Source organism: Perissodus microlepis, chromosome 5 (genome assembly GCF_051167445.1).
Source record: "Perissodus microlepis isolate ML-2025 ecotype Zambia chromosome 5, ASM5116744v1, whole genome shotgun sequence".
Lineage (NCBI taxonomy): Eukaryota > Metazoa > Chordata > Actinopteri > Cichliformes > Cichlidae > Perissodus > Perissodus microlepis.
Genome location: NC_140465.1, coordinates 36241768 through 36268055, shown reverse-complemented (window position 1 = coordinate 36268055; position 26288 = coordinate 36241768). Strand labels below are relative to the sequence as shown.

The following is a 26288-nucleotide window of genomic DNA, read 5'->3' as shown; positions in this document are numbered from 1 at the left end:
TGTGTGTGTGTTATGTGAGAATGTGTGTGTGTGTCAGACCTCCTGCTGACCAAAGGGTCGTAAACCCAGGAAGCTTACATCAAAAGAAGCAGATCTTCCAGATAGGATGTATCTACAATAAAACCTCCCCCAGCACAGAGTGGTTGGAGAGGTGGTCAGGATCAAAGGAATGGCTTTGATCCTACTGCTTGAACTAAGACTGTACAAATTTAAGAAACACAATGGCAACATTCAACAATTAGACTTAACACTGCCTTTAATCTATACGCCTCCATGTGTCCTGTGTTGCCAGACGATTCCCCACCTCCCTCTGACGCGATAACGTCTGCTCTCTGAGGCTGAGTGCTAAAGACTCAGGAGTCAGAGTGTGATAATGGTTCCCTCTGTCATTCCAAAGGAAATTAAGAGCCCAGCTCACTGATGCAGTCACACAAAGCTTATAATAAAACCATAACACTGCTGCAAACCTGAGCCTAAAACCTCAAACAGCCACTCGAGATTCTGGGTCCTCTGAGAGCTTTGACGGTCGTGTGCATGCAGCATGTTGGTGACGTGCACGTGAGCGCGAGAGAGACGAGCTGTCAGCAGACGCATACGTGTTCAGTCTGCACACATTCGACTTTGAATCAAAGGACTAAAAGCAGACGTCAAAGTCTGCAGCCTCTTAAAAAAAAAAGACGGATTTATTCAAAAACCTTATTTTCATTTTGGAAAAGTCATTACGTCGAGTTTCATCATTCTCTTCATCAAAAACACCAGAGATGTTTGTAAAAATGTGTGAATGTTATCAGACATCCTCCGAGTTCAGCCTTTAAAATGCACAATGCTCTCTCTCCTGTCTGCGTCTCTTTTTGTGGGAGAACTTTTCAAGTACATAATTAGGTAATGAATGTTGCACGAGCTTCATTCTGCAGCGCGGCTCTGAATTAGAATCTGTGCCTGGTGGCTTTGATTTGGAGCATCCAGCTGAGCTTACACGCCGACTGCAGAGCAGCTCTCTGTACTCGAACCTGGCCGGCAGATTTCTGGCTGCATCGGTGAGGCTCCACGCCGCTCTGCAGAACGGCTCCGCTAATCGACTAAAAGGTGGAAATCAAAGGTGTGACTGAGCAAACAGCTGATTCTGTTGGCCTCGTTAATAATAAGACCGCAGAGATGGCATCGTTAAAACAATTAAATTCAGGAAATTGAATAATTTGTCACAGATGCAGTTTTTGTAGCAAAGGAGAGAACTCACCTCCACCTCTTCAGATGAGCCAATCAGGTTCTGACGTTCCTCAAGGAGGGAAAGCAGCAACTATATAAGAGGACAAGGGACCAGAGGACAGAAGTGAAAGATACAAAAGAGGTAGGAGAAAAAAGACAAAAGGACAGAGAAGAAGAATAGAATAGAATAGAATAGCCAGTTTTTTGTCAGTGTACATGTACAACAAAATGATGGAAGATAAAGAAAAGGAGAAAATGGAAAGAAGGAAATGAGAGAAAGAACAGAAGAACCAGAGAGGAAACAGATGGAAAACATGAGTGCGTGAGGCATGGGGAACAAGGAAAATGAAAGAGATTTAAGAATGAAAACTAAGGCAGGGAGGGAAGAAAAGACGAGAAAGGATGAAGAAAAAGGAAAGAAAGAAAAGCGAAAGAAGCAAAAAGAACCATCGACGAGAGAGTCGTCACGTGGGGACGACTGATTATTCCAACCCAGTCCAGGTAGAAAACTCATCAGACGTGGTTGGACGGGTCACACACACACACAGAGTTTCAGAGCGATCAAACCTTTCTGCAGCAAAGGACGTAAACGAGGGGAAGGTCCGGGTAAAGCGTATCAGTTTTTTGGCTCCTCGTTACCCGGTTGGATAGAATCATCCAGGGCACAAATATATCGGTACTGCAAACCGTGGTCAGCGAGTCGTGATCGCAGGGACGATAAACTGGAGAGCAGGAAGTTTTAACCCTGACAGAAACTTTCCTTCTGAAAGTAAAGTCATGAAAGCAGCAGGAAGAAAGGAGAGGTGGGAATCAAACTCGTAAGCAATCCTCCTACAAACTGAAAGAAATTCTTGGTAATGCACTTTTCCACTACAGACGGGCAGAAAAATCAAAGTGAGGGACAATCCGACACATCGGAGGAGTAAGAATCAAAATCCAGGTGCAGAAAGAAAATCTGACAAATGTGTCCTTGTTAGCCGTTTGTGTGTCTGTGTGTGTTCACGTCTTATGATTTAGACGCTCTTATCATTTATTCCTTCGATTAATATCCAGAAAAAGTGTCGGCACACCAGGGAGCGGAAAGCTGAAATATTTCTAGAGCAGAAATGCAGAGCCGGGCCTGATGGTTGGATTCAACCCGATCGCACTGAATCAAGTGACGGGGTTTAGGGTGGGGGTGCTGGGCATGAAGGCGAAGCTTTCCTGTGGCCACGAGCTGTGGGTGGGGAAATAAAGAGATGAAGGATGCAGGAGAAACGGGAGCCTGGGTTAGAGACGGGCTGATGTCATCTGTCATTTAGGACAATTCGCCTCAGTCTGCTTCATATCTGTATGTAAGTAACGCTGACCACCCATCCTGACTCGCTCTGGTCTCCAGCTGTGCTCACCAAATCAGAAACAGTGTTATTGAAGCGCAAACAGAGACTCCTTCATTTTTTATTAATGGGGTAAAATAAAAATATGATTTGTTGAAACGTTTTTCCTTCTTTCTTCTAGCTTTGCCCTTCTTTCAGTTTTCCTCCCACTTTTCTCTTATCAAAGTCAAACGAAGTCTTTGTGCGTCCCCGTTTGTGGAGGACGGTGATGAAAAAGAAGCCATTGGGGGTTTGTTGTGTTTTGATCCCTGATGATTTGGATGTTTTCTAATCATTCAAAATGAATTATCTCTGTCTTCTCTCTCTCCCAGGAGGGGTGGAGGCTAATTCCCAAACCACGTCTCAGGAGCTGCTCATTCCCAACGATGTGAGTAAGAGCGCGCTCAGCTCCAGAGGAGGCGTGTTTGCTGTTCTAAGTTTGTGAGTGAAAGTGTAGCGTGACTCCGGCCGCTAATCTCCTTCTACCTACACGAAAACACATGCCTACAGGTCAGCTCGTGCTCACTCCTACACAAGCTTCCTCCTCCTCTTCAGCGTTTCTCCTCCTCTCAGCCCTCAGCCCACTCCGGCTTTCTGTTTTGAACTGCTGATGTTATGGAGAGCAGCTCCTCCTCCTCCTTTTTTGAGCTAGAACAGCAGCTTTACAGTGTGTAACGATGTTAGCGCGAACGTGATGCTGAAGTCGGTCGGTGTGTTTGTCTGTCTCTCCGAACATTCAAACTCCACGCCTCCAGCCGCGGAGATGAAGCTTCGTCTGAAAAATGAAATCAATGCTGCTCCTCTGCCTCTTCATACATTTATATTTCTGCTGCTTTGTCAGATGTAAACATGCAGCTCCAAACTTTGCAGAGATTTGAGTCTGAAATTGTGTGGTTACAGTTTTTGGTTGCTGTGAAGTGCTGCAGATAACAGAGTGCAAATGAATGGTTTTAGTGGTTTTAGTGGGCAGATGTGTGGCACACGCTGGCTTCAATCACAGCTTCTCAGCTTTGATAAAGCTAACGAGTTGATATTTTCCCATCATTAGAAAACGTGTGTTCAGTTCAAGGTTGCGTTTAGATTTTAATCATGTTTTGTGAGTGTAATCAACACCTGGACCTGAAAGGGTGTTGCAGTATATCATCAGCTGTGTTCTCCCATAACCCCCCGGCTGCTGGCCCCGCCCCCGCCCGGTTCCTCTCTGTGAGCAGCCCTGCAGAGCTCCCGGTGGCTTTTTTTCCAGACACTTAACAGTTCAGTATCGTGCTCAAGGACGTGTGACGTTTGATGGACGTGTCGACTTTTTCGAGGTCAAAGCGGCGACCTTTTGTTCCTATGACAGCTTCTGGCCACCCAGCCTCACCCCCTCCCCCCTCAGCCTCCGTCTCAGACAGTAATTCGTCCAGCCTGAGCTCAGCCGTTTGATGCTTCGCCCTCTCTTTGGTTTGGCTGTGTTTACACACCAGGATCCAGCTCCAGCTCATTAAGCTGTTTACATGCTTCTGTAATAGGACTCCATGCCCGATCATTGGCTTACAGCTGACATGTACTTTGTTCAAACTCGCATGATAAAAGGAAAATTAGGATTCGTGTAAACAACATAACGTGACTCAGACTGAGCTGTGGAGCTCTCTCTGTGGTTACCAGGTCAGGATTAACTTACTCAAACACAATGTTTTAAGCACCTGGATGAAATGTCTGTCCGTCTGTCTCAGCAATGGGCTCATTAGAATTTGGTGCTCAAAGGTCAGAGTCGTCTAAGGAGCTTGCAAAGAAAAGCGTCTGGACTTGTTTGAGTTGCTTGAAGATGTTTCACCTTCATCCGAGAAGCTTCTTCAGTTCTAAGGTCACATGGTGGAGAGTCCCAGATTCAAACCCAGTGGGAGTTTCCCCCCAAAGAGGGACAAAGGACCCCCTGATGATCCTCTAATCACATGAGCCAAGGTCAGAGTGTGTGACCTCAGACATTAATGTTGCTCATTTAGTCCGATCACGACAGTTTTCTGACTGCTGTTTGCTTCTCTTATATTTGGTGGCACGGGTCTGTTTCTGCGACCTCACTGCCTTTTCTATGCACATCGAGGTGGGTTGCAAAGAGGCTTGCAGATAGAGCGTACCTGTAGGGAGGCTAAAGCCTCGAATGTAACCTGTTGTGGAAACTGGAGAACCAACGGCTGACTAGTTATTCCTGTTAAATCCTTTGAAGTTTGCTGCCTGAGATGAAGTTGGTGCCTCATAATGGACTTTTTCTGAAAAGTGAAGCCAGGCTGTATATTAAGCTTTTAAAATATTTGCATTGTTTTTAATCAATATTGATGTTTTATAGACCATGTGACATTGTCCATGATTTTGGACAATCACGGTAACAATGTATGCTGAAGAGACTGAATGAACAGAAGTGATGGACGCGTCTACAGACACTTTCCTGCTACTCTCCGAGTTGCAGTGAAACTGTGAAAAATGCAACAAACGGGAAATGGGGACATGTTGGTTTTACTTTGAAATGTCTTTATTTCCATTTTTTAACTATTAGTTTTTGGACTTTTCTACACAAATCTGAGGACACACAAGATGTTTTTGTTCTTCCGTGACCTACGTTCCCCAGGATTGAGCCACTGCCCTTCTGATTGGTAGATGACCTGCTCTACCTCCTGACCCGCGAGCTACCTCCATTTTACTCTTGTCCACTTCACGGGATTAAGGCTGCTGACCAGCAGCAACAAGCTGACTGTGTGTGCTCAGCATGAACGTTCATAAAAAGCACCAAACGCTGGTTTAGATGTGGTTCACTGACTATCTGCACGTACACGGTGCTAAATAGGAGAATGTGAGCGGGAGGAGCCCGAGCACAGCCAGCCAGTGTGTTTTTCCCATTGACACAGTGAGAGTATATATATTCCCTCTTTCTGCCTCACTTGACTCTTCCTCCACTTTGCCTCTCTCTCGGCATCCATCAGCAAGTGTTAGCCAGTCATTCAGTCTGTCACACATCAGCTGCTTAGAGCTGCCGTCAAAACTCTGGGTTAAATGCAGCTCGCAGTGTGTCAGCGGCTCTGTCTGCCGCACGCACACGCACACACACACATTAATATGAGGACAACAAATTCAAGCGAACCCTTTACATCCACTGGGTGTCAGGGATGATTAATAGGAAACAGGCTCTGGGTCTTCACAGTGCTTCACTTTAAACGTCTGACATCCTGTCAGCAGCTGGATCACTTTAAATAACTTTATTAACTTCAGTTTAAAAAGTGATTATTTTTAAACAAGTGAATGCATCACTGTTCAAACGAACTCCAGTTTACATTTCCCTGCACGAATCATTCATATTCATAGTGTGCATACTGAGACGGCAACGTTCACATGGCCGGACGGACGTTTCTGGACTGTCACTAACGTGTCAGCTTTTAGGAGCCATGAATGACCTGATATCTGCCAATCAGTATTCAGCAACATCCAAATGAAATCCTTGAATTTCACTCCCTGAAACTGGAGCTCAGACTTCTGAGATTGTCTCTTAGTACCGTTAACTCCACAGCAGCCATATTATTGATCAGATAATTGGATTAAAAATGCTCCAGAAGGTCCAGAGGTCCAGCTCAGGGACTCCAGTAACTGAGGGAGGCTAGCAGCTACTGCCGCCTGTGTCTGCTCTAAAGTGCAGGGTTTTAACGCAGGAGTCTCTGGGCACTGACTCACTGCTGGAGCCTCGAGTGGACGTTAGAGGAACTGCAGTTTTTGGCACTAGTGCCTTGGCTCAGTTTTGCAGCTCTAGAGGTTGCCCCTTGGCCGGTGACTGAGAGGTCGAGCAAACCACAGTATAAACCTGCAGATGGCACTTCGCTCTCCCGATAGCTCTAACTTATTTTTGTCCTCGTCAGTGCTTCTGAAAAAGGCTGATATGTAGCTGCTATCAGCCTGCTGTGATCTGTTTATCAAGAGAAGATCTTTAATATCTGCTTGTGAATTCAAAGATGTGCCTGTGGATGGGATTCAAATTAGCAAAGGAGCAGCAGGTTCATTCAAAGCAGTAATTATTAGTGAGGAGGGTTAAAGATGAGATGTTTCTGCACCTGGATAATAGTCTGTGATGAGGGCCGGCGTTATTAAAGAAATAACAGTATTTTTATCCATGCCTCATTACCTAACAGGAGACTTTATTTCTCCTGAGGAATTCACACAGTCGTGTTCAGTCACACTGGCCTCTCTGTGGCTTCAGCTCGAGAAAAGAAAAACAGGAGCGTGAGGTCATTTCTTTCCCGGAAACTCTCCATCTCCATTCTGACAAGATAATCAACACCTCCGCAGGTGCCGTCACCTTCCAGGTTTAAATGAAGTCGCAGTTTCGAGGCCTCTCAGAGCCTCCATTCATGCCTTTGTGTGCCGTTAGCGTGGACAGACTCGTACAGAGAAACGCATCAGACGTGCAGCCCCGCTCGTGTGCGCTGACGACTGGCCGGAGAGAATAAGACGCACAAAAGCACACAGCAGAGAGGCGCTTAAGACCCGGCGCATGCAAGTGTGTGATATGTTTGTGAGTCACTGAGCAGGGCCAAGCAGAGCAGCTTAATGACATCCTATAGCTCACAGTTAGCGATTTAACAACAGCAGTCTCCCCCCTCTCTCCTTCAGTAAACCTCTCCAAATTACAGGGGCAGCAGGGAATCGCCCAAAAATAGCCCTCGCCCTGTCCTCGTCCTCCCCTGCGCTTCGGCTACAAGCTGATTTTACCCACCAGCTCTTACATAAAGCTGCTCGCTGGGGAACACGGCATCCTGTGAAAACCACACATTTCCAGAGCAACCAACCTTGGAGAGCAAAAAACAAACCTCGTCTCCCCAGTCGCCCCGCGCTCATCCTTCCCGTCACGTCATTTTTATTTACATTGAAGATCAAATATGAGCAATATTTTAAGTACTTAGTTCGTGAGTTAGGTGTTATCAGTGGTTACTAAGTGAGTCATCACATCACTGAAGGCTGTCACAGAGCGTGCGAGTGTAGAAGTGTGAGCCTGGCTCCACTCGAGGTTGTTAAAAGGGGGTTTTTCCTTCCCACTGTCGCCAAGTGCTTGTTCATAACCATAGTCTGATGGTTGGGGTTTTCTCTGCATTATTGTCTTTACCTCACAGTGTAAAGCACCATAGGCCAACTATCCGGTCGTTAAGTGATGACGTGACGAATCCTACTTCCGGGCCTAAAGTGGTCTGCAGTCAGTGATCACTGTTGACCTCCCTCGGCTTTTATTACCGCTAATCATTTATTTAAGCTCAGTTTTTAAAACCTTAGGATGTAACTACAGCCCAGCCCATGCAGCAGTATATGAATGACTAACCTCGTATTGTGGATGGATTATCTCAGTTGTTCTCCTGGCTGAAGTTTGGTCCTTTTACAGCATCCTGCCATGCGATTACATTTGTTCCTGACCACCGAGAACACTCACGTTAACTTTTATCGAGCGGAAAAAAAGTTAGCTTGTTTATATTATGCTAACATAGCTGTGTCGCTAGCGGTCACGTAGCACATCATTATATACCAGCTAGCCAAACTTCAGTAACCCTACAAACGTCACTGCTGTTTAGCTTTCTGTCTTCATTTATGTTGGAAGTGATAACAGAGCTGTACGTTTGAATTTGTTTCCAAAACCCCGCAGTCAGGACATGCTATATTGTATTTAGACAGAAGCTAGCGAGCTAACTAGCAGAACGCTGATCATTTTATTAAAGATGAAAGACTTTAGACAGTTTTTAACTCTCAGTAATGCCATAGTGATCGTTTGATATATGGACCTGCAGCGGAGTTTAGGCCCAGACACGGCTAGTCACGTCAGACTTAACGACCAGATTGTTGTTGGTGCTATGTAATAAAAACTGAATTTAAGCTAAACTCAAGGGAAGCAGGCTGATAGCAACTCTCAGGTTAGCCAACAAAAACAAACAAACCCTGAGCTAGAAAAAGTGCTACAGTCTAACAAAATAAAATCAAAATAAAAGTCAAAATGTTCTGCGTGTCTTCATGCTGACTGATGACCCCTGATGTACAAACATATTTAACCAGTATTCAGTGAGTCTGTGCACAGACGTCTTCATCCACAGGTAGTCACGCACCGGTATGACTTTAAACTGTGTTAATACTTGTTCAGCAACCAGAGATGGAGACATTTAAAGGTTAGTGTGTGTGTACATCTTTGTTTCCCTGGATATCTGCCAGTCTGCTGGTTGTGACTCACAGGAGGACGGTAATTATTCAATGAGCACGTTTGTGAGGTCAAACAGCGGCTAAGAGGGATCTCACGCAAATGGTTGTAACCCAGTTGTCATTGGCCAGCACTTTATCTGTCAGTGTCTCTAATGCGCGCACACAGACACACACTTAAATTATCAAAGACCTTTCTGAGAATAGCTCTCTACAGTGCAGATCTACTCACTCTTTCGTGCACAGAGGAACAGAAAGAGGCCGTTACAGGGAGGCAATAAAGCAACGAATGAGATGAAGGCAAAAAGTGACTAAAGGGAAGCTCGGGGTCGTTAGTGCATTAAAGTGAGAAGCCGAGAGGAGCGATGAGTCATGCTTTAAAAAGAAGAGGATGGTGGTGGCTCAGCAGAGAGAGGAGCTTCTGTCCACATGTCAAACAGAGAGCTGCTTTAATCCGAGGCATCAAAGGAGATGCTCCTGTTCATCAGTGCTTCAAGTAATAACCCAAACTTTAAATTACATAGAAATGCATCCCATATCAATTCTGCCCATTTTCAGTGAGTTGACTGATACAAGTGATGCTTTTAAAGAGTAATTGTTTCCAGTTGAGTCTGCAGCAACAACCGAGCTTATTTTTCAGACAGCATTTCTCCATTTTATAGATCGATCAGAACCGCGTCTTATGGCTTTAGATGGTTTTGAAGATGCGCTCTGGAACGGGAGGAAGACGACAGGAAACGCTCCTTCGCGTGCTGCCGTCGTTCCCGTCAAAACGAGTTCGCTGAAGTCAGGACATCAGAAGAAACTTCCTGTCATAACAAGTCATTAACCTGAAATGACACATATACATATCTGTAATATATGAGCAAACAATTCACTGCAGATGATAAAGTTAATCAATTATACATCTTCTGCTGTGATCAATTTCAGGCCAATCAGCTGTGCCGAGGATTAATTGGTTGTTCATTCTTTACCAGTTTCCACAGTGGGCATCATATTGGTGTTATGTTTTTAATTGGATGACACCAACACCCTGCACGCTGACAGTAGTCTTCATTATCTCCTTTGCATAACTTTTATATCCTCCAAATACGCCTGACCTCGTCTGTTCCTCACTTTTAGAGCTGAAAGAGAAAATATCAGCAGAAAGAACAAGTCTTTAAAATGTTTTGTATAAAATATTCAGAGCCAGGCTTTGGTTTGATTTTTTTATCTGTTCCTTAAAAGGAAGCAGGTGATCTAGGATTGTCACCGGTCCGGGGAGCTTCTGTTTAATGGCTCAGAGGAACTTTATAGATACTTTACACGAGAGTTGAAGAAAGGAGTGATGGTTAAAAGTAAAAAGCAAAGGGTGGCAAAGTATTCACAGTTAAAATGTGAAATGTGAGTCCTCTTTATTTACTGAGAGTAGCGCTCGTTGTTCATCTGTTCAGAGCTGCACTTTTACCGAGCCAGCCGTGTTTCCTCCTCTGGAAACCCCCCGTCTGTTCCAGCCCTGACCTCTCAGTCCTCGTCTTATAATTAGGATAAACAAGTCTTGTAATTACAAAATCTTTCAGTTACCTCCCAACTTTTTTTGCCTTCTTAACTGCAAAAATGCATCAGACAGAACAGTTTCATTTCTTATGAATTTAGCTCCAGATGCATAGTTGGCACCGTGCAGACATGCTGCCACCTGACAAGCCTGCCGTCTTAAAAAAATAATGAGACACATTTACTGACACAGAGGTGAGCTCAGTAACTACCTGTCTGTGGTTGCTGTGACACCTACTGTGTGACAAACCCCCGCTGAGACCAGGATAGCTCACACCGGGACCCTCGCCCAGCTCACGGCAGGCAGATGAGTCAGAGTTCACCGCCTGGTGCTGTCCCATATTATTAGACACCAGCAGATAACAAGATGGAAGGACGGAAAATAAACTGAAGGCAGAGAACGAAGGCTGGAGGTTCATGTGGGGAAGCGAGAAGGTCTAAGAGCCGTGAGTTTTTTAACCTGTCACACCAGACGTAAAGGCAGACTGAGGGTCTGACAGCAAGTGCAGGGAAACATAAAAAACAGACCTCAAACTGGTAAGTAAGCTGAGCTTCCAGTTCACATGCTGTCAACAAGTGAGAAAATCATCACATTAAGGTTCAAAGACAACCAAGTGCTTTGAAAGTCTTTGCATTTGCCGCCGTCAGAGTTCACTGAAGCCACGGTCCACCTGTAAAAGCCTCTGATCCTCATCCTCTCCGTGTCTCCCTCCTCACAGCTGATTGGCTCAATCATCGGCCGCCAGGGCACCAAGATAAACGAGATCCGGCAGGTATCGGGGGCTCAGATCAAGATCGGCAGTCAGATCGACAGCACCAGCGACCGCCACGTCACCATCAGCGGCACGCCGATCGCCATCAACCTGGCTCAGTATTTAATCACTTCATGGTAAGCATCCGGAGGAAGAGGCGGGCATGAGAAGCAACGAGTGCTGCAGGAGAGCACGAGGCTGTAGAAGTCTGACAAACGCCTCACATTAGACAGCTCCTTGATTCGCTGCTTTATTAACAGCAACTGTAGGTACAAGAGTCAGGCTGTTGTCACGCCACAGAGAGAGGTGTGTCATTATATACCTTAATTTTTGGTGGGTAAATGGCAAAAGGCGAGCAGCACTCTCACAGGAAGTGCAGCAGTCGAGCAAATGTAAATGAGTTTGAGCCTCTCGCCAGTTAGAGCAGCGTCGCAGTGATCTCTCCTCCTCTGCCGTGCATGCACCGTCAGGTACTGCAGGATGCATCACATGACAATTACTGCCTGATAAAAAAAGAAATCGAGCTGTATATCGAACGCAGTGGACACGTCGGTCTCGCCTTCTCCTCGCCATTTAATCAGAAATATAAGCGACATGTGGTACGCACCGCCAGCTCGCTTTAATACAAGTAACCACCAGCATGAATATGCAAATTGGTCATTGGACTCTGGATGAAATTGATATTTGACTTACCACTCAGCCTGCCACCGACAGCGGGGAGAATAGGCAAGTGACACACACATAAATACTGACAGCTCACACACACACACACACACACACACACACACACACGGGTCAGCCTCGGTCAGTCTGAAATGTCAGGTCAGAGAAGGTGAGAGCAGTCGCTGGAGAATCCCCGACAAATTTGCTCTTTTCTATTATTTTTTTAATCGGTTACACACAGACACGGCGATCTGCCCGAGCTCATCCAATCTCCGTCCTCCCTCGGCGGGTCGCTCGCAGGTTGACGGGAAAAAGATGGAACTCAGACTCCGGCTTCTCTGTGGAGCTTTTCTTCCAACACAACCGCACCATTATAAGCCGTCGTCTCCCACCTGAGCAGTTCCTGCGCTTCTTTTTTGGATTTTTCTTTTGTAGAAGAATTCTGAAGCTTTATGGTAAAGTTACCACAACCTGAGTTTCTCCAGTCTGTGGGAGAAACGCATCTTTGTGCTTTCACGGGAAAGGGAGGGGAGTTAACCAGGTCACGATCACATTCACCTCCTGCGTTTATTTAAATTGCTGCATCACATGGAAAAGCTGTAGATTGCACTGCGCGACGTGGTCACGGCGCTCCACCCTACGTCTTTGTTTTATGCTGAACGGAGGATGATCGCTCTGATGTGAACGGGACTCGATCACTCACGCCTTGGAGCGCGCTCCCTCTGGACCTCTTATGCAGTCAGGAAACCCGTCGAACATGAACCCAACGAGACACAACAAGTGTTTCCGTCCCTATATTCAGTCAGCTGATGCTTTCAAGATGGCTGCCAGCAAATAATGAAGCCTTTTTCAAATATTAACAAACGCAGAGATACAAACTTTGATGGTTACATTATATCTGAATATTGTCTTTATGAGCAGTAAAACCTTGGCAGGAGGGAGAACAAAATATTTCATATCCTCCAAGGTTCCTTAGATATGAAATGGATACTTTAAAAAAACCAAAGTGGTTAAACTGACAGATATTGTGGAACGTCCCATAAACTAAATGACAGTTCACATGAACTCACGTATAGTCAGAAATTCTAAAAATGAGAGTCTGTGATGAATGGATTCATGTGTGTTTAAACACAGGGGTGCACATTAGGGCTGCCACGATTAGTCGACTAGTCACGATTACGTCGACTATCAAAATCGTCGACGACTGATTTAATAGTCGACGCGCCGTTTGAAGCTTTGTAAGATCCCAAAAGACGCAGGAATAAGTAGTAGGATTTAAGAGTGTAATAACGGACTGAAACAGAAGATGGCAGCACTGCATGTACAAGGATGCCAGCTGCCGTTAAACCCCGAAGAAGAAGAAGCTGTGTCCCAGAATTCATAGCGCAGCCCAGCTCAGTTTCCAACAATGGCGGCAGCTAGTTAGTTTTAATGTTACTCTTATTATTCTTTCTGGGTCACAAAATAAACGTTTAACATATTTTCAGGCGAGAATGTAGCTGTGTAAACCTCAAATATCTGCTCAGTTTATCAAGACACCACATATTTTCAAAAGCGCTCCCACGTTTTCGGAGACGTCTGTTACCCACTAGCTCGATAGCTAGCCGGGGGCAAGGCTAACTAGAGCCGTGAGAACACCGGACTCCCGGCAAATCGTTTTCAAACCCACCGCCGTCTTTCGCTACTCAGGTTAAATATATATAAGTCACTTAGATAACTTAAAATGTTACTGTTTGGCTTTTTTCAGTATTTTATTTGTTCCTGAGTAAATCGGTTTGGCTGAGATTAAAGTTATAGTTTTTACACAGCTGAATAAACATCGAGCAGACAACTGATTATCAGAAGTGTGAGATGCTCGAGAATTTACTCCGGTGTCCTGTTATATTTTAGATAGCAAGGAGTTTATTAAACTTCACCGAAACAATCTGCAAATGTCATTAAAATTTAATAAACTATCATCTTGTCTTTATTTTTAGTTAGCACATACCTTAAACACTTAAAGCTGTAAGCTAATGATAGTTATATAAGAGCAGATGCTGCTGGTGCAATAAGCTGTACGTTTTACGTCCAATGGATGATGATCTGATTAGTCGACTAATCGCAAAAATAATCGGTGACTAGTCGACTATCAAAATAATCGTTTGTGGCAGCCCTAGTGCACATAAGTGGTCCGCATTTGCGCATTTGCTGTCAAAATAAAAGACGTGCACCAGATAAGAAGTTGCAACACACGTTTGCGTACATAAGATTTTCTGGAGAAGGACAGACATTTGTTTAGAACTCTTAAAGATGTCGAAGAAGCAAGCCCCTTTAAGCAATTACTTTGGTGTTCCTCCACCTCCAAAGAAATGTCAAAAGGAGTCCGAATCGCAAAAGAAGCGTATTCTTGGAAAAGTGGTTGCAGGAGGTGAGCTGGCTTCAAACAAATAATGAACGCACAGAGATGTGGTGCAGAATATTCCATGAAAATCCCACTCTAGCGGACAAAAACAGTGCCTTTTATATAAACATGCGTTGCAACTTCTTATCTGGTGCGCATCTTTTATTTTGACAGCGAATGTGCACCTGCGGACCACTTATGTACACCCCTGTCTATACAGATAGCCGGCTGCATCCCAGAAACATCAGCCAGGGTTTGCTGGAAAATGTCAGACTGTGTGAATCCAGCAATATACACATATATATCTATATATACCGTATTTTCCGCACTATAAGGCGCACTTAAAATCCTTTAATTTTCTCAAAAATCGACAGTGTGCCTTATAATCCGGTGCGCCTTATGTATGAATTCTGGTTGTGCTTACTGACCTTGAAACCGATTTTATGTGCTACACGGCGCTCAAAAATCTGTCAAAAATGTTTTAGTACGACTTTGGTAAGCTACAAAGCCGCACCGCTTGATGGATTGTTGGAACATTACAGAGTTAAAAACTGTCTAATTTCTTTCATCTTTAATAAAATGATCAGCGTTGCTGCTTTACCAGGTGAGGGTTCCTGATGGTTAGGGACAAATGCAGTCGCATAGCAGGATGCTGTAAACAGACCAAACTTCAGTCAGGAGAACAACTGAGATAATCCATCCACAATACCAGGTTAGTCATTAATATACTGCAACAACATGGGAATAGAGCAGCTGCCAGAGAATTCAACATTAATGAGTCAATGGTACGGAAGTGGAGGAAGCAAGAAGAATGAGTTGAATAAAGTTTGACTTATCTGACTGTTTTGTTTCGCTTAATGTGCCTTATGGTCCGAAAAATACGGTATATAGATATGTGAGGGTATCAGGTACGATCAGAGCTCTGCAGTAAAAAGGTGTGACAGGGGTGCATCTGTCAAATGATCTACCCTCCGATTGTTTCACTTACACAGTAGTGAAGTCACATTGAAACAATGCTTCCTGCACAGCTTGATATTGAGTCTCTGTAACGGACACGATCACTGCCTGAGTGTGATGGGCCGAGGGATCGACTTTAAGCTTTTTATAACGCTGTCAGGTTCTAATCTGGCCCACCCCATGAGCAAAAACCTTTACAGATTAAACTTGTAATTGTACAATATCTGTCGATGTAACCACTTCTGCAGTGAAAGATGTTTAAACATGAATCAGTTTCATATGTGGGCGACATTAGAGAATATGAAATCACTGCTTTGTTCTGCCTCCTGTGAGGCCCAGCACTACTTTTTAGGTTTCCACTGCATGACTACACTTCAAGGAAATCCAGATAGCCTGTGTTTAAATAACAGAGACACAAGAACACACAGAATGGAAAATTCATCCAAGTAAATACAAAGACAGAATGTGTCCATGAGCACAGACAGATTAATGTTTACGCCATGAGACCCAGCTGTCTTTTTTGTGGCTGGTCTTGCCAAAGTGAACAAGTTGCCAAACACAGTCTGAACTCCTGCAGCTGAATCTGCAGCACAAGAGGAGCTAATGTAATGTAACGGGTGTCTGCCTATTAAAAACAGCTGGAGCGTCCTAGAGCGGCAGAGGAGGCCTCTGCGTGTTAAGCAGCTGAATGTTGTCTCACATCAAGCAAGAACAGGAAACTACAGCCGCTGCTCTCCTGAGGACGCTCAGTGTTGTTAAACGAGGAAGTGATGATGCAACTCAGAGGCAAACATGTTCCTGTCAAACTTTTCTGAATCGAGTTCAAAATGAGCAGTTCTCAGTTTAACATCGACATGTTGCCTTAACTGTAGTGTTTAAATGGGGGGCTTCACCTATTGATGGAGCTGTGCATTGAAGGAAGTCTTTCAGAGGATAAGGTCTCAGTGACCTGGGCGTTTTCCTCCCGGTGACATGAACCACTGCTGACTTTCAAACAGGGAGTGTAACATAAGTCTTCAAAAGCAAACTCTTCACAGCATTCTACCCGATTCCACTTCATTACTTTGTTTATTCGTTTAACTGAAAGCGTCACTCATACCCCTTCAAGAAACTTTAGTGAGCGGACATTTTGGCCTTTGTTGGTGTTCCTGTGCACTCAGGAATGTTTAACAGTACGTTTCTAATGCCGGGAACACTCCAGCTTCATGTTTGACCTGCTGTCTGATAGTTGCATGAACTTAAACACATTTACATTTAATAACCAGTGAAATAATTGTGTTAAAAGCAGAAAAGCTACAGTTTGAATCACATTTAGAGTCTCAGCTGTGCAAATACATGCGATAACATTCAAACACAAAGACAGGAACAGTTGCCGTGCAGCGTTGCCCCAAGGCAACTACAAGAAAAACTGGAGTATTCAACATGCGAGGAAATAAAAACCTTTAAAAATACTGACACACACACACACACACACACACACACTTATTTACAGTTCATGTCATTTTAAATAAGATTTTGTAAGCCAGTATATTTTGGAGTGAAAGTCCCGCCTTTGAATGATGCTTGTTAGTGATTCAAACAGCTGATTGGATTATGTTTTCAGCTGGTTGCACTGATTTAGGAAATATGAAGAGGATGCGGGGCTGCGTGCCCGCCCACCTCTCACTGTTTTATGGTGATTGATGCTATAATGTGCAGAACATTTCTTTTAGTTAAAACATGAGGTGAGAAGCTCCCACAGAGATGAGCACAGACCCGCACAAAGGATTTCTTTCCTGTTTTTGAAGCAGCGTCCTCTCTGACGGAGCGTCCATGCTAATTTTTCTGATGGTTTTGTTCCCTCCTCCCTAAGCCCCCTCCCAAGCCATCACCCCAACTTATACAGCACACCCCCCATCTGTACAGCGAACTCCCCTACAATAATCTGTTGCAACCTCCAGCCAAACACGCCCGTCTTATGATTTGAGTTTTGTCAGATTTCCGTTGGTTCATTTTTACAGATCCTGTTTGTTTTTTTTCCTTTTCCGTTTTTACTCTGATTTTTTTTTAACATGTCTTTTATTTAACCCTCTAACCCTTCTCCATCCAAAATTCCCTCTCCTTGACCCCCTCCCCTCCTCCACCCTCCTTCCCCCCCTTCCCTCCCCTCCACCTCCCCCTCCAGTTTAGAGACCGCCAAATCCACCGCCCAGTCCTCCTCCATGCCGTCTCCCGTTGATCTGACCATGAGCTTCACCCAGCCCTCCCCCCCTGTCTCCGCCTCGTCCTCCTCTTCCTCCCCCCTGGCAGCGATGGGCGCCGCACTGCCCCACGCTCCAATCCTGGGCGCTCCCTACGCCTTCCCCCTCTCCAGCCTCCTGGGAGTGAAATCCATCCCCTACCTGGCACTCGCCACCCCTCCCGCCTCAGCAGCGGCAGCGGCGGCGGCGGCCGCAGCGGCCATCGGGGCTCCAGTGCTACCAGCCTCAGTGCAGACGGCAGCGGCGGCGGCAGCCGTTCCGGTTCAAGCTCACGCGGCGGCGGCCCTGGCGTCCTACACAGCCAAGATCTCGTCCTCAACCAATGGAATGAAGAAGCCGGAGAGACAGAAGTTTGCGCCGTACTAAACAAAGAGGTAGCTCCTGGTCGGGTTTAGACGTTAAGGGCCGTTTTTGGTTTTTCCTTTAGCACATTACTCATTGACTTGTCTGCCTCTCCACCTCTTCCTCTTCTTCTTCTTTTTTTTCTGACTGCCTAAAAGAATCAAAGTGGGATCGTTGGAACATGAATGATGTTGAATCATCCATGGAAGGTGTGCACAGCAGCAAACAAGTTTTTCTCTTTGGCTGCGGGGTTAGTGACGTCAAAAGTTTAAAGCTTGCAGTTCAGCTAACCGTGACTCTGCGCTGTGGTCATAACCAAACCCTAAACCAGGGGCACAGCAGGTTCGTGTCTTGGACAAGTTTTTGTTCCATCACGTCTTCACATTGCGAGCAGTTCAAAGTGTTTAGTCGGTGCCAGGTCTTTTATTTTGGACTCAGCTCTTTACCGGCTGTCCTGTGTCCGACTTCCTGCCCTCCTCATATGCTTTCTGCAGCTTGATGTGGCTTCTGTCAAGAAATAAAAAGACCTGGTGCTATTCTGAGTGATGTGGAGAAGAGACCTGCTTCTCGGACACTTGTGAAACACTCCACGGTGGATTTACTGGGATTGCAATCATTGTCCTGAGTGACCGCAAGTAGCTCTGGTTGCTACCCTGGTATTGGAACATTGTGCAACCAGGTTGGGTGTATTCCCAGGATAAACCGATATGACAAAGTCTTGGAAATCAAGGGGAAAAATAACAATTTTAACACGTTTCCTCAAACAGTGTTTCTGGGTTAAAATCATTCTGCTGTTTGTGTGGATCAGCAGCTATAGACCAAATAAACAGACCAGTGTAAAGTTAGCTGCATAACTAAAAACCACGACTGAGGGTCTTATTTACCGTCATGAAAGGATCGGGAGGATGACGGTCTCTCAGCAGATTTCACCCAGTTTCCCCAAAGCACTGACGACTTGCATGTCAGGCAGCATGTTTGTGCAATTAGACCAAAACCCACTGCCAAACATGACGTATGTGTAAGTTTGCAACCAGTGTCATGCTACCAAGGTGACAATGCACCAACAAGATCACTTTTACAAATATAACTGAGCACTAATGCAAAGGCTAACTCAACTACACCTCGAGCTAATAGGAAAAATCCCCAAAACAGAGCTGCACGCTCTCTGTAAATTCAAAAGTTTCTTATTGAATCATAAACGCTGAATAATTAACTCAGAACCTGCTGAGGGACTCTGACAGACTGCAGCGGCTCCAGTCACGGCTTTCAGAAATCAAATAAAGGAGGATTTCTGATTTTCATGCAGATATCCGTCTCAACTCCACAGAGTGGGAAATAAATTAAAGAAAAAAAACAAATACAGGATGACGAATAACACTCTTCATCTTGCTTCTTTAACCTTTTTATATACCCAACAGCTTTTTCTTTCTTTGAGTAGCACTTTTAAAAACAAAGTTTCAGAACCTTTGAACACCTCAAAGCGAGGCATGTAGGACCAGAATGAAAAACACCAAAAGCAAAATAGGACAATCCTGTACAGCAGCTCTCTAAGGCTGATGGCTCACCACGTACAAACGACTCAGGGTCAATGGCTCCTCAATACTTCACCTGTCACTCAAACACAGACACAGCTGGAAAAAGTTCAGGAAAATAATTTTGCTACACAGTCAGACAAACCTATGGATGCTTTAATGTCTCTGTCCCAGCCCGGATCCCGGACAAGCCCCCAAACGTTAGCTTTCCCAGTGGATGGAGGCGAGTTGTTATTTCAATAGAAAACCAAGCAAAGATGAGAGAACAGTGCAAACTTTAATTTCATCCACTGATTGTTTGTGGGCACCACTGCAGAAGCAGAACTTTTACTTCAGATACTTTGGATGTGATAATACTTGTGTAATTTTACTTTACATGGATTTTGAAAGCGAGACTCTTACTTGGCTCGTCGTTATTCCACATCCGACCACATAAAAACATCTTTAAGGATGTTCCAGTCTGCTCCTTGATGTGGAAGTGTTCTTCTTGTTGTTAAATAATTTGAGACATTAACAGAAATTCATCTATTTGTCTGATTTTTAAAATTAAAAGTCAGGATCAGCAGGTCTGAGTCATCATTTTCCAACAATCCCACTTCTAAAAGTCCACCCCGACTTTATTTTTCCTCGTGTCTTTTTGCAGCTCGGCCCTTTTCCGAGTTCAGAGGGTTGGTGGGTGTTTGCAGCCGCTGATATTTAAGGTCATTTGGGCCACAAAGCCTGTAAAAGCCATAGAGACTATTCTGCTTTCCCCTCCTAGTCTGTGTCCTGCTCTTTTTGTCCCCTGCTCTTCGTCCTATTGTATACTCGCATATTTATTAACTATTGTGGAATATTCCCTCAGAGTTTATAATCACTGGTCACTAACACTGAGCTGAAAACTCTGCTTTTGTATACGATGATGTCGACTTGTAAATGACTATTTTGCGTTTGCTTCCTGTCTGGTTTTTCCTTCAGTATTTGTTGTGTAGTTTTTTTTAAAGACATACAACAGATTTAAAAAGGTTCTTTTTTTGTTTTTTGCATATGTTCTCTTTCAAAATGTGTTGTTTAAATTATTTTTTAACTTATTGAGAGGAGTATTACAGTTTTAGAAGAGTTCATTTCCCAACATGGCTGCAGGTAAAGACTGTAAAACTGTATTTTAGTTTCTGTATGTTCTGTATGTAGTGTGAACAAAACTGATTATTTTCTTTTTGGGGGATAAAAAAATATCACTGTACCATTATTGCTAATAACCAGGTGTTTTGTTAGAAGAGTAGTGTTTTCACTTGTGAGCTCCAACTGGCCATTTTATGTCTCTCTCTCTCTCTCTCTCTCTCTCACACACACACACACACACACACACTTTCTAACTGGGATATCTGTTTATAAATGTCTGCCCTGCTTCTCAACTTTCAGCATCCACAGAACTAGAATAAAAGAACTGTTTTTTAAAATGGGAAATCTTTGAACGTGTACAGTGAGGAGCTTTGGAAAAGCCAGTTTCTGATAGCCTGATGTTTGAAGTCATTACTGGGTGAGTACCACAGATCGATAACCCTGGCAGCTCTAAGCAGATATAGCGGGGACACGCTCTGATAAGGAGGCCAAAATCCAGCTCGGCACCAGGAGTCGATCCATCCGTCAGAAAGTACCGAGTCAACATTTTGTCACATGCAGTTGAGTTTTAAGTGGACCTGTTGTGCACTTTTGCTCATCTCCTGTTCCTGTGGTGGATGCTCATATAAAACATGACCAGAGTCTCTAATGATGAGCTCAGTGTGAGTACAAGTGTATCTAATCCCTGTGGGCCAAAAGCTCAGGCTCAGAGTGCTCTGAACACTCTTGGCTCTCTGTGATGTCATTTAGAGGTGATGTCCCTAATGTAGTCATTTCACAGTAACTGTTTGTGAGCCAATTAGAAGAAAGATGGCTTGAAGGTAGACAACAGAACAGCGTGAACGGACTGAGCTTCCTTTTTTTTGCTTTGCGTTTTTATTCTTGGACTCTGAATCATGCAAAGCTAGTCTGGCAAAGTTCAAAATAATCCTGGTTTACTTCATACTTGGTGCATCACCCAGGGCTGGACTGCGACAAAAAAATATAGGAAAAGCCATAAAGCCTTTGAATGATCTTCAACAATCTTTGGTTGTAAGATTCAGATAATTATTTATTAACAGTGAGACATTTTTAAATGAGAATAAGAAAGAAAAGTATTTCTTTGTGCCCCCCTCTCCCTGTTAATGCCCTACCTGCCCCCCTGGCAAAACTTTGCTAGACCCGCCCCTGCACGGTTACCAGCTGTCAGCTACTTAGAAAAGGATCCTGGTGTTATTTGTCTCTCAGAAACAGTTCAGAACTTCAACTCATTCATGTCACCTAAAAGGTAAACCTGTTTCTCCATCACCTGTTCAGCTCTGATGATTCAGTAAGGACATCTCCTGGGTTCATCTTCATGTTTCCCTCTCACCACATATCCAAACCGACATCATGACCAGCAGCTTTACAGCTGTGGCTCCAGCAAACATCAGCTGATACTAGAAAGTAATATTAAATAAATTCTAACAACAGCTGATCAAGCTTAAACCTGCTGCTGTTGTTTAACGTGACATCCGCTGGTTTCCTCTTTCTGGCGCAAAGCGGACGATAAATAAACAAGAGAGAAAAGCCGATCAGCTGATCATTGATCAGTTTCATGATTGAAGTAGCAACAGGAGAGAGGAGAGAATGAGAGAAGAAGAACAGCTGTGCAGTAAAGACAGAATAACTCCAGCTTTGTGTCTTTTTCATTGTAGCTGAAATACGGGACAAACTGCGTCCCTTCTCAGCTCAATACGAAACATGTAATATTTTCTCTGAATACGAGACAATTTTGTTTTTTACGGGACGGTTGGCAACTCTAATAATTAACCTTATGAATAAAATAAAGTTCACTATCAGTAACATCATAGCACCCACCCAGCTGTATAGAGACTCCGTCATGCTAGCTCACGCAGTACCAGTTATTGTAACTGACAGTAAAAAGTCAGCACAACAAAAATAAACTCCACCTAAACTTGGTTTATATCTGACCCAGATAGACTGCAGGTCATAACTTCTTACCTGAAGTTCAGTTCACCTGACACTCGGACCGGCGGCCTCCTCGGGTCTCTCCTCCTCCTGCCTCCCCTTCCCTCATCCACCTGCTGGCCTCTGTGGAAGCTCCGCCATAGCCACCACCAAACAACTGAGTTATTTTTACACATCGACCAACATCTGGCCAATCCACCACCTCTCATTGTTTATACTGTTACAAAAAAAAAAAAAAAATCATCAGCCCATAAAAACGAAAAATCACCATCAGGCATACCGGGCAAATGGCCAGTCCAGCTATGGCATCACCTCAGCTCATCAACTGTCTGCGTTAGCTCCTCTCCCATTGGTTGCCCCTCTGAAACAGAATGTGTGAACAGATCATGTAAGGACACACCCCTGTATGACATCACAGGCAGTCTGCAGCCGAGCTGTGGGCTCACTGTCCATACACTGACCTCATGATCGTGTTTGAATGAACGCCCGCCTCTGGAACAGAAGTATATGAGAGAGAAATTAGATTTTTACCAAATCTGAATTCTGAATCTGGATCCAGAAGTTGGAACAGATTCCTTCATGTATTACTGTGTTACCTCTGAGAACAGCTTCCTGTTGTAACCAAAACACCATCAGAGCCGAGTCAGAGTAAAGATGCTACGCTGGCTGTGAGGTTCTCTACAACGAGCAGGCGTGTTATAGACAAACTTGTGATTAAAGCAGAAGTCAGTCATTAGTTTTTCTCTGATGATCAACTACAAAGTCTGCAGACGCGCTTCCAGGAAGCTAATCAGTACCGATGACCAAAAATATTGAAGTGTAAGGTCATCCATCCACAAACATTTAGATGATCAGAGGCTGTTTATCAGAGATGGATGTAGCCACCTAAAGCATGAAGCTGAACGTTTTCACCAAGTCGGTGTTTTGAAACCGGATAGTTTAACATCGGTCTGGACACCAGTTTATAAAATGAACATCATGTGTTAAATCCCATTTCAGATTAATGTTCAGGCCATCGAGTCGTTGGGGAAGTGTGACGTCACGACAGTATGAGAGCAGTCGCCCCCTGCTGGACATTATACGGTGCATCTTTTATGCTAGTCTGTGGCAGCGGCTGACGAGATCTGTTAGAAATGTGTGAGTGTGCTTTTTGTAGTTCTGTAGCAGAGCTTGTGCAATTTTTAAAAAGTTTATTTGATTTTAATTTATTTTGTTCAGATTAAACTGACGCCCAGAGTGTCAGAGACTAATGCTGCATGTTTGACTGGCCTCACTAACACGCACACAAACATGTAAATACACACAAATATGACCAAGAAATTAGTGTAACACACACAGGCCTCGGTCTTTGCACTGGCAGTGTGAACTCAAAGCAATACTAAACAGAGCCGTACGAGTAGCTACACATCGCAGAGCAACAGCAGCGGCTAATCTGGGTGTGTGTACTTTCCAGCTGTAACAAATACATCAACGTTCAACTCGACGGGGTGTCGACGCTTCCCTGTTCCTTCTGTTTGTTTCTAAAAAGACTGATGACGATGATGATGTGGTATATTTAACAAGCTCACTTATTTTTATAAATAATGTTGATGAACTGAACTGTGGACACCCGTCTCCTCACATTCGTCCTCTCGACACAACACTTTTCTTTTTTCTTTAACTTTCGTCGTCCTTGCTTTTCATCGTCCACGTGTCCTTCATCCATTTGCATGAGTCTGACTTGAATTGATGTCTATGCAAACTCATCTCTGTGCGGTTCAGCGCTGAACCCTGCGTGGGTTCACGCGGACGCCGTGCTGGTGACGTGCAGCTGAAGTGAAAGGGCTACAGCGGACTACGGCTCTGACTGGCAACGCACCCGCCCTGAAGAGTAACTGACAGACTCTGGTACTCTGAATGATGTCTGGAGGGGTTCTTTACATTTGGGCACCAAGTAGAAGTAGACGAGGGATGTGCAGGGAAAAACAGGAAATATTCCTCAGTGCACCGTAAACAAGGCGCAATCAAAAAGTTCTGAGAACATGAAACTCGTGAACCGCCCTCGATTTGAATTTGGCTGATCTTTTCTTTAAGATCCTCTTGTCGGGGCTGTGCAGGCAGCTGCAGACCTCAAACTTCAGCTTCACTTTGAAACTGGAGTGAATTTCATGTCGAGGATCATCGCTTAGCTCTGTGGCTCTGAGCGAGCAGTTTCAGGTGAAACCAGGAGGATGATTTTTCCCTTTAGTTCCCTTCAGAATTCACTCTGAATTAGTTCCCCAGAGTGAGACCGTCCACGCAGGCGTCTGCTGGAGAGAGAACACAAACAGGCGCTCCGCAGCCATTTTGGCTTTCGCTCACCGCCTGGACCACTCACCAAATTCGGCTTGTTCCAACACGTGTGAGGAGATCCAGCAGAGACCTGGTGAAAGGCGACAGAGAAGATGACTCGCCCAATCGAAATCATGTAGCACTTCTCATTTTCACGGACCTGTTCTCAGAACTTTCTGATCACCACACTGAAAGTGTAAAGAGTCCCCGTCATAGTTAGCCTATAATATCTCCTGCATGCTTGTTTACTCCACTGGTTTTGACATTTTTAATAATTTAGGTCAGTCATTTTGGTTCCCTTGAAAAATCCCTTGAAGAATTCACTGATATGAGCACATGCAGAGTCCCTGTCTGTGTCCAGGTCTGCTTTAAAGTAAGAATTTTAACCACTTTAATTTAAAAATGCACAAACTTTTATTTTTAATTGTATCCTCACATTTCCTCATCAACTAAAAAAAAAAAAACAGATGGAACCAAAAATTATTCAATTTGCATGAATATGAATCAGCTTTTGGCCCATAACAAAAATATATATATAAAAAACCCTCCAGACATCATTTTAAGACACATTAAAAGAGACTGAGCTGAAGAATAATTTGTGCCAGATTAATTTTTCATTTAACAAAAAACTCATTTTTGCAGTAATAATTAGAAACAAAATGTTTTGGAAGAACATCAGGAGCAGACGTGTTGAGTCCTGGAATCTTAAACATATAGATCAGAATCCACAGCAGCTCCTTAAATTAACTTTTGCAAAAAAGGATTTATTTTCAGGAACACCGACGCAGATTTTAGCCGAGCATCCATCCTTTGAGGGAGACTTAATTCCACCTCTGCTCTGAAGTGAACATTAACAACACATTCTTTATGAAAACATATTTTTCACTCTTATTAAAATTCAAGGTCTGTAACGTTTTTCCGGAGAGAAAAATCACGTCGTCAGGTCTCCTGGGAAACAAAACAGAGTCGAGTTATTGCTCTTCGGGGTGAATGTGTTGGACACTCAGACCGTGGAGGCGGATGTTCCTGCGACGTGCTCCGAGACTTTGTCCAACACGGAGATGAAGCTCGCTTCATAAAAACGCTCTCGTTGGAGGCTGCACGACAAACACACACACGGCGACACGCTCGCCCGCCCTGAACCCACGGCTGAACGGTTGTGAATATTGTATTGCACTCGAACATGAAAAATCCATTATGACGACATATTCTTCCATCTTTTCGGTTTTCATTTCTGCTTCCTGTAAAGACAGGATGTTTTGCTCTTTGTATATCAGCCTGATGTGTTTGTGACTGTTTTCTTTCCATTCATGCCATGTTCTAATAAATTAAACCCACACTGAAGATGAAACTGTCGACTGCTTTCTGCTTTAAAACTGATGATTCTCTGTGCATGACTTTAGTTTTAGAGTGCACACCTGCAGGGCAGACGCGTACACAGTGCGTTTATGCACATCTGCAGGTGTGTAATTATCTAAAAAGCAGTCACAGATGAGTATCAGAATATAAACTGCACACTGAGGTTGACCTCTGACTTTCACCTTCAAGGCAACTCCTCGTTCCAGCAAACATCTGATAAAGCTGCATCGAGTCTGAGGAGGGAAAAAAACCTTCACACAAAAACAAATATGAAGACAAAACTTCAGTGAACCTTCAACGTGAAAGACGCCGTCTGCCGACACTGCAGGCTAATGTTGGATGATTTGTATGCGATGGGTAAATGGACTCATTCTTATATGTACACAACATGCCACATTCACCCAGTCACACCATTC

General features: G+C 44.2%; 1 protein-coding gene across 5 annotated transcripts in view; it reads left to right on the top strand.

The window, feature by feature from the left end:
* Positions 1 to 25864, top strand: part of pcbp4 (poly(rC) binding protein 4) — a 197193-nt gene extending 171329 nt beyond the window's left edge. For all 5 annotated transcript variants that reach the window (XM_084929653.1, XM_084929652.1, XM_084929651.1 and 2 more), the window contains 3 exons: positions 2894 to 2949; positions 11006 to 11175; positions 17203 to 25864. In XM_084929653.1, coding sequence (XP_084785779.1) covers positions 2894 to 2949; positions 11006 to 11175; positions 17203 to 17644 — 668 coding nt within the window. In that variant the 3' untranslated portion in view covers positions 17645 to 25864. The remainder of the gene's footprint in view (positions 1 to 2893; positions 2950 to 11005; positions 11176 to 17202) is intronic.
* Positions 25865 to 26288: the final 424 nt, after the last annotated feature.